We start from the raw sequence: 14,201 nt of genomic DNA on the forward strand, positions 1-14,201 counted from the left end.
AATGTAATGTTATTAAATTTTTTATAATATTTAAAGAAGAGAATAAAATCTTTTTATAAGGAAATAAATATATTTTTAATTATTTTTTTATTTATTTGTTATAATCTTTAATAAACACCGTTTGATTCTCAAAGTTATATAGATATGTATGAGTATTTATTTGAGATTAATTTGTTAATTAATTTAAAAAAATTATTTTAAAAGATCGTTAGAAAGATTTAATTATTAAAAAGAATCTTTAATATTAAAATTATTAACCACAACCAAATCTTTTTATAAAGAGACAAATATATCTTTAATTATTTTTTATTTATTTTTTATAATTTTTATATTAAAAATTTTTATTTTTTCTAAAATTTTAGTAATTCTTATTATTTATTTATTTATTTATTTTTTACTTTTTTTATCTTTTGTCATTTTTTTTGTTGGGTAAAGATCACAAAAATACAAAAATAAATAAAAATTAATAAAATTTTTAAAAAAATAAACTTTATCAACATAAAAATTATAAAAAATAAATAAAAAATAATTAAAAATATATTTTTCTTCTTATAAAAATATTTAATTTTTTTTAAATATTATAAAAAAATTATTTTTTTAATAATTTTAATATTAAAAATTTTTTTTTATTAATTAAATCTTTTTAACGGTTATTTAGAATAATTTCCCTTTTATTATATTTCACGTAAGGACCTATTTCTTTTCCTCTCTCAGTTTGTTGTCGTTATCCAGTATTAGGTAACATTCTAGTTTAGTTTCTTTTCCAAATCAGCTCCTTTGTTTTTCTCTAGAAAAACTTTATCATGATTGAGTAGTGAGACAATCTAAACTGATCCAAAGTGATTCTCTTTTCAGCTATTGTGGCTTGGTGATGACCTTTTGAACTCTTTATGATTTTCTAGCTTACAAGTGGGATTTGGATTTTTCACCTGCTGTGCTTCTTTTCAGGTATTTTGTCTTAACAAAATAGTTCATTACTAATTCATTGCTCATTATACTGCATTTTCTTGTATGTTTGGATTCTAGAATTTGATATAGTGCTGACTAACATATTGTCTGAGTTTGTCATGTGATTAAAATTCTGAGTTCATATTGATGATCCACTGTGTTTTTCCAAGTTTTGCAACTTTGGCTAGTTCTTGTAGTTATTATGGATTGTTATAGTGAGATAGATATCTCTTATCTTGTTTTTCAGGCTCTGTACCAGAACTATTTTCTTGCAACTTTGTGACAAGAAATGGGAAGTTGCAATGAGGGAAAAATAAGGTTCTGCATTGACAGAGGTGGCACCTTCACTGATATTTATGCTGAAATTCCTGGACAAGCCAATGGCAAAGTGCTAAAGCTTCTCTCAGTTGATCCAGCCAACTATGATGATGCTCCGGTTGAAGGAATTAGGAGGATCCTTGAAGAATACACCGGGGAAAGAATTCCTCGAAACTTGAAAATTCCTACTGATAAGATAGAGTGGATTCGGATGGGGACAACTGTGGCAACAAATGCACTTTTAGAGAGAAAAGGAGAAAGAATTGCTGTGTGTGTGACTCGTGGCTTTCGCGACCTTCTTTACATTGGCAAGCAGGCTCGTCCTAACATATTCGACCTTACTGTCAAAAAACCATCAAATCTTTATGAGGAGGTGGTAGAGATAGATGAAAGAATTGAGCTGATCCATGAGAAGGAGGAAGAATACACAAAGCAATCTTATTCTGCAAATTTAATTAAGGGAATTTCAGGTGATCTTGTTAGAGTTGTGAATCAGCCTAAGGAAGAAGAACTGAAACCTTTGTTGAAAGGCTTGTTGGAGAAAGGGATAAACAGTTTGGCTGTTGTGTTTATGCATTCCTACACTTATCCTCAACATGAAGTGATTGTTGGTAAGCTGGCTGAGAGCCTCGGATTCAGACATGTTTCTTTGTCATCAGCTTTGAGTCCGATGGTTCGAGCAGTTCCTAGAGGCCTAACAGCTACTGTGGATGCTTATTTGAGTCCAGTCATTAAAGAGTACTTGTCAGGGTTCATCTTAAAATTTGATGAGACTCATGGGAAGGTGAATGTTCTGTTTATGCAATCAGATGGAGGCCTAGCACCAGAAAATCGATTCTCTGGTCACAAAGCAGTTCTATCTGGCCCTGCTGGTGGCGTTGTTGGTTACTCCCAAACACTTTTTGGGATTGAAACAAGCAAGCCCTTGATTGGATTTGATATGGGAGGCACTTCTACTGATGTGAGCCGTTACGCTGGACAATATGAACAGGTTCTTGAAACTCAGATTGCTGGAGTTATAATACAAGCACCTCAACTTGACATAAACACTGTTGCTGCTGGTGGTGGATCTAAGTTGAAGTTTCAGTTTGGTACTTTTCGCGTAGGGCCAGAATCCGTTGGTGCTCAACCTGGTCCTGTTTGCTATAGGAAGGGTGGAGAATTGGCAGTTACAGATGCCAATTTGATCTTAGGATATATTATCCCTGATCATTTTCCTTGCATTTTTGGTCCAAAAGAGGATCAGCCTCTAGACATCAATGCAACTAGAGAGGAATTTCGGAAGCTTGCGAACCAAGTAAATTCCTACAGAAGAAACCAGGATCCAGCTGCAACAGACATGACTATTGAAGAGATTGCACAAGGATTTGTGGACGTTGCGAACGAAACAATGTGTCGTCCAATACGGCAATTGACTGAGATGAAAGGCCATGAGACAAGGAACCATGCTCTTGCTTGCTTCGGTGGTGCTGGACCCCAGCATGCTTGTGCCATTGCCAGGGCACTGGGCATGAATGAGATACTTATTCACAAGTTTTGTGGGATCTTAAGTGCATATGGAATGGGACTAGCTGATGTTGTTGAAGAGGTACAAGAGCCATATTCTGCTGTATATGGTTCTGATTCTCTCCTTGAAGTGTCCCAAAGAGAATCCTTGCTGATAAAAGAGGTCAAGCAGAAGTTGAAAGAACAAGGATTCAAGGAGGATAACATAGTGACACAAACATATTTGAATTTGAGGTACGAAGGGACAGACACCTCAATCATGGTTAAACAAGAATTTGAAGGTGGAAATGCAAGTGACTATGCTGCAGAATTTTCGACGCAGTTCAGGCACGAGTATGGATTTGATCTACAGAACAGGAATATCCTCATCTCTGATGTTAGAGTCCGCGGGATAGGAGTTACCAACATATTGAAGCCACAGCCTCAGGCACCTGCTTCTGGAAATCCTGAAATTGAAGGTAATTACCCGGTTTACTTTGGAAGCTGGCATGATTCACCTCTCTACAAACTTGAAAATCTTGGCTATGGACATGTTATTCAAGGACCTGCAATCATCATGAATGGAAATAGTACAGTCATAGTAGAACCAAACTGCAGAGCTACAATTACCAAATATGGTAACATCAAAATTGAAATTGAAGCCCCTCTAAGCACTGCGAAAGTGGCAGAGAAAGCTGCAGATGTAGTTCAACTCTCAATTTTCAATCATAGATTCATGGGAATAGCTGAGCAGATGGGAAGAACACTGCAAAGAACTTCCATATCAACAAATATAAAGGAAAGATTGGATTTCTCTTGTGCCCTTTTTGGACCTGATGGAGGACTAGTTGCCAATGCTCCTCATATACCTGCACATCTCGGAGCTATGTCCACAACAGTTAGTTGGCATCTAGAATACTGGGGCGAAAATTTGAATGAAGGAGACGTGTTGCTGACCAACCATCCCTGTGCTGGAGGTAGCCATCTCCCTGACATGACTGTGATCACACCTATTTTCCACAATGGGAAGCTTGTGTTCTTTGTGGCGAACAGAGGGCATCATGCAGAAATTGGGGGCATCACTCCTGGCAGCATGCCTCCTTTGTCAAAGTTTATATGGGAAGAAGGTGCTACAATCTTAGCATTCAAGCTTGTGGAAAAAGGAGTTTTCCAAGAAGAAGGAATTGTTAAGCTACTCCAGTTCCCATCGGCTGATGAAGCGCCATATAAGATCCCTGGAACTCGCAGGATTCAAGACAACTTGTCCGATCTAAGAGCGCAGATAGCTGCAAACCAAAGAGGAATAAACCTTGTTGGCGAGCTTATTGAGCAGTATGGTCTTGAGACTGTTCAAGATTACATGAATTATGTAAGACTCAATGCAGAAGAGGCAGTGAGGGAAATGCTCAAGTCAATTGTCCCTAGAATTAAGTCTCAGACAGCCATACCTGGTGGTGAGAATAGTAATATTCTGACAGTTGAAGAAGAGGACTACATGGACGATGGTTCTGTTATTCATTTGAAACTTACCATTGATTCTGATAAAGGAGAAGCAGTTTTTGATTTTAGTGGAACAAGTGAGGAAGTTTATGGCAACTGGAATGTTCCAAAAGCTGTGACAGCTGCAGCCGTAATATATAGCCTCCGCTGCTTGGTGGATGCTGATATTCCTCTCAACCAAGGCTGTCTAGCACCAGTGAAGATTCACATTCCACCAGGATCATTCCTCTCTCCGAGTGACAAGGCTGCAGTGGTTTCTGGCAATGTTCTAACATCACAGCGAGTAACTGATGTTATACTAACTGCATTTCAAGCATGTGCTTGTTCACAAGGCTGCATGAGTAACCTCACTTTTGGTGATGATACTTTTGGTTACTATGAAACAATTGGAGGCGGTGCCGGGGCTGGGCCAACATGGGATGGAACCAGTGGTGTTCATGTTCACATGACAAACACTCAAATCACTGATGTGGAGATTCTTGAGCAAAGGTATGCTGTGATTGTGCACAAATTTGGAATAAGAGAGAATAGTGGTGGAGATGGATACCACAAAGGAGGTAATGGAATTGTTAGAGAAATAGAGTTCAAGTGTCCAGTTACATTGAGCATTCTCTCTGAGAGGCGTGTTCATGCACCAAGAGGATTGAAAGGTGGGAAAAATGGAGCTCGTGGAGCCAATTTTCTTATCAGGAAAGATAATAGAAAGATTTATATTGGTGGAAAGAACACAGTTCAAGCACAAGCAGGGGACATCATTCAGATTTTAACTCCTGGTGGTGGTGGATGGGGTTTTCCTAAGTGATTATTATTATTATTTACTTGCATTTTACTATGTTATTTTGTATGAATGAATATTTGTGTTGTGTTTTAAATACCTTGGTATGGTCTATGCTATCAATAAATCTTGTCTAGCATGGATGATTGTTGATTTCTTGAGGAACGTTTTTTGCAAAAATTAGAGGGAAACAAATCCTGAAGTTATATATCTTTAGGGGACCCCAAATACTAATTTAACTTATTTTTTAACTATACACAACTTCAAAGTTTTGCCCTATAAACTTGGAATCGTTTTGAATTCCTCTCTGGCTTGACAAGAACAAAATAAGTTCTTCTCAATTCCACTTTTTGGCCATCGGTGCAGTTTCTGCTGTCAACAAAATCTCAAAATCAAAATGCTGGACATTGTTAAAAAATATAAAAATAATTTCTAGCTCATCCTAATACTTTTTAAACATTTTAAGAATGAAAATTTTGATATATATATCACTAGAGATCTGCATTGTATACTAGCATATTAATCAAATTAAAAAAAAATAATCTTCTTAGCCTTTCTGCTAAACCAAGGCAATTATATAATGGCATCACAAGCTTACTACAGCTCCATTGAACAGGACAACAAAAGAATCAAGGAAAACAAGCCTTTATGCTTTATTTATAGTACGATCACATCACAATGACAGAGTACAACATGCACCATTCTTGGCGTTCCTTATTGACAATTCCAAAATACAGAAAGAAACTAGAAAGAGGACAATCATCAAATCATAATATAACACTGGAGAGTGGTGACCATTCAGCGAAACACAAAAGACTACGCACCTTAATAACTAAGTTCTCCATTCAATTCAATTCAAATTCAACCCCACCATTGGTGAACTGCAACACCTTCATCTCTCAGCCTTCCATACAAGGCTAAGCACTCCCAATATGCTCTTCGTCTTCGACTACTCTTTCTCTTCCCCTTCTGCCACCACTCATTCTTACACTCCAAGAAGAGTTCATCCACCAAGCACACTGTCCTTTTCTTTATCATCTCCTCCACCACCTCTGCTTCTGCCTTCATCACAACATACTCTTCCTCCTTCACATGCTTAGACAACCAAGCAGAAGCATCATCAGCATTGATACTACGAGTCTCGAATTCTGTGTTCTTCTTGGGGTAGTTATGTTCAAACCATTGTATTACACCCTTGTTTTCCTCAGCCAAGCCTACTTCAATGAATAGTCTTCTACTATAGCCTTCAAGAGGATCACCCGACAAGTCAGGTAGGTACTTGAAACTCTTTCTATACTCCAATTTGGTGTCAACCTCTCTAGGTGGCTCAAGGAGCACATCTTCAAGACCTTCCAACACCATTTTCTTTTCTTCATTTCCAAATTTGCAAAGCTTCCTCTTTTTGGAAGAAGATGAATCATCAGCCAACTTAATAGTGGCCGGGCTGGTCTTCCTCAATGCAACAATGATGCAATCATATCTCCTAAGGTACACAATTCTATAATTGGATTGTTCTCTGAAAGCTGCATTCAAGGGTTGAGCAGCCAATGGAAGAGCCACAATGCCACCAACTTTCAGAATTCTATCGACAAACTCGGCGTCTTCGGAAGAAGTGAACACAAAGTCATAGGACTCATCAGGGAACAAGCCTTTCTTCATTTCCAAATCAGAGTCCATGACCACATCAACCTCATTGTTATTGAGGATAGCAACACTTCCAAATCCAAATCCAAACCCAAATCCGCCATGGAAAGAGCTCAAAAGCAGAGCCTTATCATCCTTCTTGAATAGACCTTCTTCAGCCAAATCATGAACAACCGAATTCAGCAGCCCCGCATTGAGATAACCAGAATAGGTTCTGGTACCGGATACAGAAAACAACGAGCTTGAACTCGAACTCGAAGAAGGGAATCCCGTAAGAATGGTTCCCAAGAAAGGCAAAGACACAATAACAATAGCTAAAAACAAGGATCGTGACAAAATGCGCAAAACCTGAGCCTCTGGGATCCGAATGACAAGAACAGCATCGGGATTGAAAGCAATAGTTCCACCATGAAAATGCATCCCTTTCCTCTTACCCTTACACACCTTACCGAGCTCCATTGAGACGCAGAAAAAAGGAATGTGATTGTGAAAACGAGAGAGGAAGAAAGAAATTCTGAAATCCCCAAATTAAGAAATTAAAGGTGGGAACTTTGTAGTTTCTAGCGAGTGCAGAACCTGGAAGCGGTGTGGTTTCCACCCACAAGAGTTACACGATTGCTTAGAATTCTGCAGCAGAGGAGCAACAAGAGCATGATCCTCTGGACCTCCATTGGCTCCGCTCAGATCGGTGGCGTGATTAAGCAAGTTGCTGTCATCTGAGAACACGTGGCGCACACGAGGAACGAGATTAGAGAAGACGAAAATGATTGAAGTTTTTTGCGAGCGAGAAAGGGAAAGAGAGAAGAATGAAAATTTTAATGGAAAGGGAAAGTTGTTGAATTGAAACTTGAAATCTATGTTTAGAAATTTCATGGCGTGTGAGTGCAGTGTTTCCCTTTTTTTACTTTTACCAGACTCTGACGCTGGTTCCCTTATTTTTAGCATTTTCATGACTCTTGCTGTTATCGCCTTTGCCAATTTTATAACAATTCTCTCTTATTATTCAATTATGTTTTTTTATTTTTTAAACAATAAATTTGAGATTGAGTTATTTTTGGCTAATTTTTTTTATATTGATTAAATATATGTGTAATACATTGTTATTAAAAGATTAGGTGTTTTTCTTTGATATGAAATTTTTTTATTGATATTATTCAAATTGGAGAGTCCGATTTGTTTGAAAAAAAATAAACTACAAATCAGCTCCTGATTTGTATTTTTTATGTTTTTTATTTTTAAAAATAAAAATCGAACAGTCCAATTTTAATATTATAAATTTTTTTATTTTCGAAAACATAAATTAGGCCGTCCAATTAGTTTTGTTTTCTTTTTTTTTTCTAAAATCAAAACGGATCCTTCGATTAGGTTTTTTATTTTTTTTATTTTTTTCTAAAATCAAAACTGACGTTCCTAATTCTATTAAAATACTCCTAACATCACATGCATGAAAAGCATCCTTCTTCTCCGTAATGTTATATCACCCCACCTTCTTCTTCATATCAAAAATAAAAAGTGGTTATTTTTCTAGTGTGATAATTAATGTTTGTGTTTATTTTTAGACACAGAATATTGAGATAAAAATATAGAAATACAAAACTATTAAGAGATTAAATTAGTATATTTTGTATTTTTTAATAAAAAAATATTAATAAAAGATATAATTTATTTTTTATTTTTATTATTTTTATCAAATTCTTATAATTATATTTTTTTAATATTTTTTGTATAGAAAAATGAGAATAAATAGACTTTTATAATTTCTTTTAGTTTATCGTTCAACAAAATATAATAATACTAATTTTATATATCTCTCATTTTTTTATTTTGTTTTCAATTTTCTATTTTGTCTTGTTCTTAGAACCAAATAAATAGTTTGTGAGTTTTTTATATAAATTTTTTTTATACTAACAAGGAACAACATATGAAAATTAAATGCATTTTGTTAATATTTTATTTTGTTTGGAAAATGTTAATGTGTTAAAAAAATTAAAATGAAATTGAAGTGTAACAAAAAATTTTGGCCCTTTATTATTTAATAAAATTAGAATATGATGATGTGATCTTTGTCCAAATAAAATTGAAATGTTATAGTTAATTCATTTGGTTCTATTTGAGAACATTGAAGGACAAAAATGCTAAGTGTATATATATATATATATATATATATATATATATATATATATATATATATATATATATATATTGGTTATATATATATATATATATTGGCCCCTAAATAATTATTATGTATTTGTAAGTTTTGGTCCATTATAAGATCAAGGTGAATACTTTATGAAATTTTAATGTAATGTGAAAATTTTTAATATTTTGAAACACTTAAAAAGAGATATCTTAATAAATTTAAGTATTTTATTCTTTTTTTCTTTAATTTTAAAATTTATTGGTTATAATATTGCATAAAATAAGTTTACAGTTAAAGTTGTTTGTGTTATTATAATTAACAGTTATATAAAAAATAGATTTTTTTACTTATAAATATTTTTTAAATTTATTTGGTGAAAGTGTCTTAAGTATAAAAATAATTATCTTTATAATGCAATAACTTTTTTAGAATTAGTTGTTATTAATTTATTATTATAATTTTTACATTATCTCAATATAGATATCACATGTTAATAATTAAATAATATTATTTTTTATGACATTTTAGTGATAATGAATAAAATTATCTTTTAATTTATATTTTTCTTTTGTTTTTTATATTTTTATTTATTATATACATTTTTAATAATATTTTATTATTATGATTAATAAAAATATTATAAGACGTTGACTTTTAAAAAATATTAAACATATTCATAGAGACTTTTTAAAATTTTAAAAAAATTTTAAGATTGAGATTTTTTAAATTTTTTCGAAAACTCTTTTATATTTTATCTTAGGGATTGATTTATTTAGCTTGCGTATGAAAACAATAAACATTATAGATTATCTTGTATATTTTAAAATTTGAGGGCTAAAGCTAGGGGTGGCAATGGAGCAGATATGAGCGGATTTTTACTCTACTTGACCCCAGCTTGTCCTACAATAATTCGCATAAAACCCACCCCCACTCCTAACTGCAGGTAGTAAAAAATTGAACTCTAATCCGCTTTTGCGGGTACCTGTCCCCACCCCTATCCACTCATATAATTATTAAAATTTAATAAATAAAATTAAAATTTAAAATTTACATAACCATCATCACATACATAATATAAATTAAAGTAAAATTTTAGATATGATACAATATTATTAATCATTTTACTAATTATTTTACATATTACACATATTATATATTAAAATTATATATATTAGGGCGATAGGGGCAGATATTATCTAAATCCGGTCGCACTCCGTCCCGCTCAAGAATCCGTCCTGAGCGAATAAGGCCCGTCCTGAGTGAGTAGGGCCCGCCCTGAGCGAGTAGGGACGGGGTGGGTACCCGCAGATTCGGGTAGTGTTGCTATCCCTAACTAAAGGAGGACGGATGTATGTATGTATGATTGTGGGGGACAAGCGCTCTCACTACAATTTGAAATTTTTTAGAGTAATATATGATAATAATATTTATTTACTCCCATTAAATTTTTGAATTTGACCCTACACTAATTTTTTATTCAATTTTTAGTACTTAATAGTCAATTTAAGAATTTCATTTTAGATGTCTATTGTAATGATTATTTCTCAATTTAAATGAAATTTGTATTTTTTTTTGAAATTATTCGAATTTAAAAGAGTATTATTTATCTTTTTTTATATTAGTTTTAATTTTTTTCGTAACAACTGCATTAATTGAAGGAATTTTCTAAATCATAAATTTCAATAAAAATTGACTTCTAATTATATAAGAATTGAAAAATAAATTTTTAAATAATTATTTGTTAATATATAAAAAAAGTTATTTATAATAACAAAATATAATTATAGTTATAATAATAATTATGTTATATGTACATAAAAAATAATCACAAATATATTAAAATATAAAATATATATTAAAATTAAATTAAATAATATTTATCTTTATATATAAATATATAATAATTAATAATTAATTTAATAATTAATTTTTATATATACATAATTATATATATTTTGTTTTTACTGTCAATTTTTTATATAAAATTTTATTATTTATAGTTAAAAAACTGTAAATGGAAGGGTTATAAAAGGAGCTGAAGTGAAGTAGTAAGCTAAGAGTAGAGAGCGGTGGAAGAGTCTAGGCGCTTTAGTTGCAGGCTACGTCGAGAATCAGTGAATCAGAATCAGTCGCAGAAATGGGAGTGGAGAAGCAATTGGTGAGGCCCGGCACCGGTCCCAAGCCTGTTCCCGGTCAGAACGTCACCGTTCACTGCACTGGCTATGGTCACTTTCTTGCCCCCTTTCTCAAACCCTAACTACATATTTTTTCCTCATTTCTTTTCTTCGATGTCGGTTTTCTGTAATGATTTACATTTCACTTTCAATTCCGCTCTCCGATGATTATTTCTACTAAATTTGAATTACTTATACATATTCTGCGCTGAGCAGGGAAAAATGGTGACCTCTCCCAGAAATTTTGGAGGTTAGCTTATCTTACCTTACATAGCACTATTGAGATGTAATTAAGTATAATAAAGTGATTAATTATGATTAGTTTTGTTATAGCACAAAGGATCCAGGGCAGCAACCTTTTAGTTTCAAGATAGGGCAGGGATCTGTTATTAAGGGATGGGATGAAGGTGTTCTTGGCATGCAAGTCGGTGAAGTGGCTCGTCTCCGGGTGCGTCATGCTTTCAATTTTCTTGTATGTTTGTTGAGTTTAGATGATTGAATTTGAAGATAGTGTTTTGGTTTTGCAGTGCTCCCCTGATTATGCTTACGGTGCTGGTGGCTTCCCTGCCTGGGGGATACAGCCCAACTCTGTTTTGGAGTTCGAAATTGAAGTCCTCAGTGCCCAGTGAAGTGAACACAATACACATACTATTGCTCTTTTCATTCTAATAAATAAGGACTCGTATTGGTGTTAGTTTTAGTGTTAGTATCGTATCATGTATTGTGTATGCTTGAGTACTTTGGCTGAATCATGAATAACTTCCGAATGGTCTTTGATGATATAATATCGGTTAAATTACACCGTTAGTCCCTACACTTTTAGTGAAATTGCAAATTGGTCCTTATAGGTTAAAAGTTTGTAATTGGCTCCCTGAAAAAAATTAAAATTTGTAATTGGACTCCTACTGTTCAAACACCGTTTGATTTAACGGAATATTTCTCAGTATATTCGCTATTTTAAACATGTAAGTTGTATGTGTTTAACAGTAAGGACCAATTTGCAATTTTAGTAAAAGTATAGGGATTAACACTATTAATTTGCAATTTTAGTAAAAATATAGGGACCAACACTATAATTTAACTATTTAAAAATGATAAAAAAAATCCCTAACCCACCCCATCCCCTCCTCAACCCTCTCACTGTCACTTCTCCACTTTCCAAAACAGAGGAAAAATCCCTAACCCATCCCACCCCCTCCCCAGCGTCATGAATTGAAGGAATACGTTGCTCCTCAACACTCTCTTCTTCCTCTTCATCCTCAACTCCATTTCTCTCTTCCTATACTTCCTCACATACTCTTCCAATTCTTTACACTCCAATGCCAACCTTCACAATCAAGTTCCTCTCTTAAGATCACAACAACAACAACAATCGCACCATCACTCTTCAAAGCCATGGCTAATTCTCCCTTCTTACCCGCTCCAGTGAAGGCTACTTCAGGAACGGCTTCGGTGGGAACTCATTGGCGGTGAACACATGGCAGATAACGTTGCTGCGGGGAGCGGCGCCACCGTGGTAGGGGGAACTCCTCCCAGTCAAAGGCTTCTATGACGTTGTTGAAGTCAGAGGGATTTTGGATCGGGAATTCCCTTAACACCACGACCTCTTTCCCAAATTAGAGAATCCAGGTACTCTCTATTGTCCTTGATAGACTCCGTAAGTGACACCATCATTGCTGCAGGAGGAGCCACCAAACCTAACTCCATCGTAAACCTCATTTTGTTGAAATTTGGATCTGCATGAATGCCTCTGATGCCACCATTCTCGATTGATCTCACTGTTAACTCTAAAATGGTTACTATTGAAGACAAAATGATAAACTATATAATATATATTTTATCAAGTAACGAATTTGAATAATAATACAAGAGAGAATAATTTTGCTTGTGATGAGGTGAAGTCTTTGATTATTGCTAATTTAAATATAATTGGGTTGAGTTGAATTGAGTTTAGACATGATTCATGATTCAACGATTCTGGGATTGTTGTTGTTGAAGCCCTATTGTTGTTGTTAAAAAAGGACAGAAAAATTCTGAAGAGAGGAGGAGGAAAAAAAAAAGGAGAAAAGAAGAAGATGAGGATATTATGGTAAATGTGTATTTTTTTGACAGTAAATGTTGTTAAGGATCTAATTACAAAATTTAATTTTGTTTAGGGACTCAATTACAAATTTTTAAAGTGTAGGGACCAATTTACAATTTCAGTGAAAATATAGGGACTAACTGTGTAATTTAACCTATAATATCTACTTAATATACTAACGTTGGGTTTTTCTTCGACTACTAAAGGTGACGTGTCGATCTCTCATGCTTCCGTTTTTCCTCCAAAACGAATAATTTTTTTTTTCTATTCTAAATTATTTTATTGTAATTATATTATAATTAATACTAAATGAATAATATATAATTATACTAATTTAGCAACATATCTTCGTTATAATTATATCAAATCAATATTTAATGCACTATTAAACTATTTATCAATTATCAATTAAAAATATTTTTAATAATTTTAATGATAATAATAATATCAATAATAGTAATAATAATAATAAAAAATTTTTGTTATCCGATTCACGTATATCAAATAATTTTTTTAAATTATTTTATAAAAAATATCTTTAATATAATTATATTGTAATTAATATTTAATGAATAATATATAATTATACTAATTTAAAAATATATCTCCATTATAATTGTATCAAATCAAAATTTAATACACTGTTAAACTATTTATCAATTATCAATTAAAAATACTTTTATTCATTTTAATGATAATAATAATATCAGTAATAGTAATATTAATAATAAAAAATCTGTTACCCGTGATATGATGAAATTAATATATAATTATACTAATTTAGGAACATATATTCATTATAATTGTATCAAATCAATATTTAATGCATTATTAAAAAATTACCTTAATAATAGGTAATTTACATATTTATTTTTGTTTTACTAAAGTCTATATATAGTGTTTTCTTGTGGTACATGAATCTAAATTTGAGAGTCAATTCATAATTTTATATTTAGTGTTTTTTCTTTTTTACTACTTCATAGAATAAGAATGTATTCTTCGTTTTTTATTGAAGTTGATCCTTTTAAGGTACAATTTATAATTTTTTATAATATTTTTCATATACTCATTCTATTATATTATTCTTTTAATAATTTTTTATTTGTTGTTACTCTAAGTTATTCTTATCGT

At 32.7% G+C, this 14,201-nt stretch overlaps 3 protein-coding genes across 3 annotated transcripts; 2 read left to right on the top strand and 1 right to left on the bottom strand.

Annotated features, from left to right (window-relative positions):
- Positions 1–683: 683 nt before the first annotated feature.
- On the top strand, positions 684–5,165 carry LOC112714817 (5-oxoprolinase 1). Its single transcript, XM_025766496.3, has 2 exons — positions 684–948; positions 1,196–5,165. The coding sequence occupies exon 2, from the start codon at positions 1,238–1,240 to the stop codon at positions 5,051–5,053; it is 3,816 nt and encodes a 1,271-aa protein (XP_025622281.1). The 5' UTR covers positions 684–948; positions 1,196–1,237; the 3' UTR covers positions 5,054–5,165.
- A 490-nt stretch (positions 5,166–5,655) lies between these two features.
- Positions 5,656–7,618, bottom strand: LOC112714818 (uncharacterized). Its single transcript, XM_025766497.3, has one exon. The coding sequence runs from the start codon at positions 7,127–7,129 to the stop codon at positions 5,888–5,890; it is 1,242 nt and encodes a 413-aa protein (XP_025622282.1). The 5' UTR covers positions 7,130–7,618; the 3' UTR covers positions 5,656–5,887.
- A 3,197-nt stretch (positions 7,619–10,815) lies between these two features.
- Positions 10,816–11,772, top strand: LOC112714819 (peptidyl-prolyl cis-trans isomerase FKBP12). Its single transcript, XM_025766498.2, has 4 exons — positions 10,816–11,038; positions 11,204–11,237; positions 11,321–11,435; positions 11,515–11,772. The coding sequence occupies exons 1-4, from the start codon at positions 10,951–10,953 to the stop codon at positions 11,614–11,616; spliced, it is 339 nt and encodes a 112-aa protein (XP_025622283.1). The 5' UTR covers positions 10,816–10,950; the 3' UTR covers positions 11,617–11,772.
- Positions 11,773–14,201: the final 2,429 nt, after the last annotated feature.

This window comes from Arachis hypogaea, chromosome 10 (assembly GCF_003086295.3).
Source record: "Arachis hypogaea cultivar Tifrunner chromosome 10, arahy.Tifrunner.gnm2.J5K5, whole genome shotgun sequence".
Taxonomy (NCBI): Eukaryota; Viridiplantae; Streptophyta; class Magnoliopsida; order Fabales; family Fabaceae; genus Arachis; species Arachis hypogaea.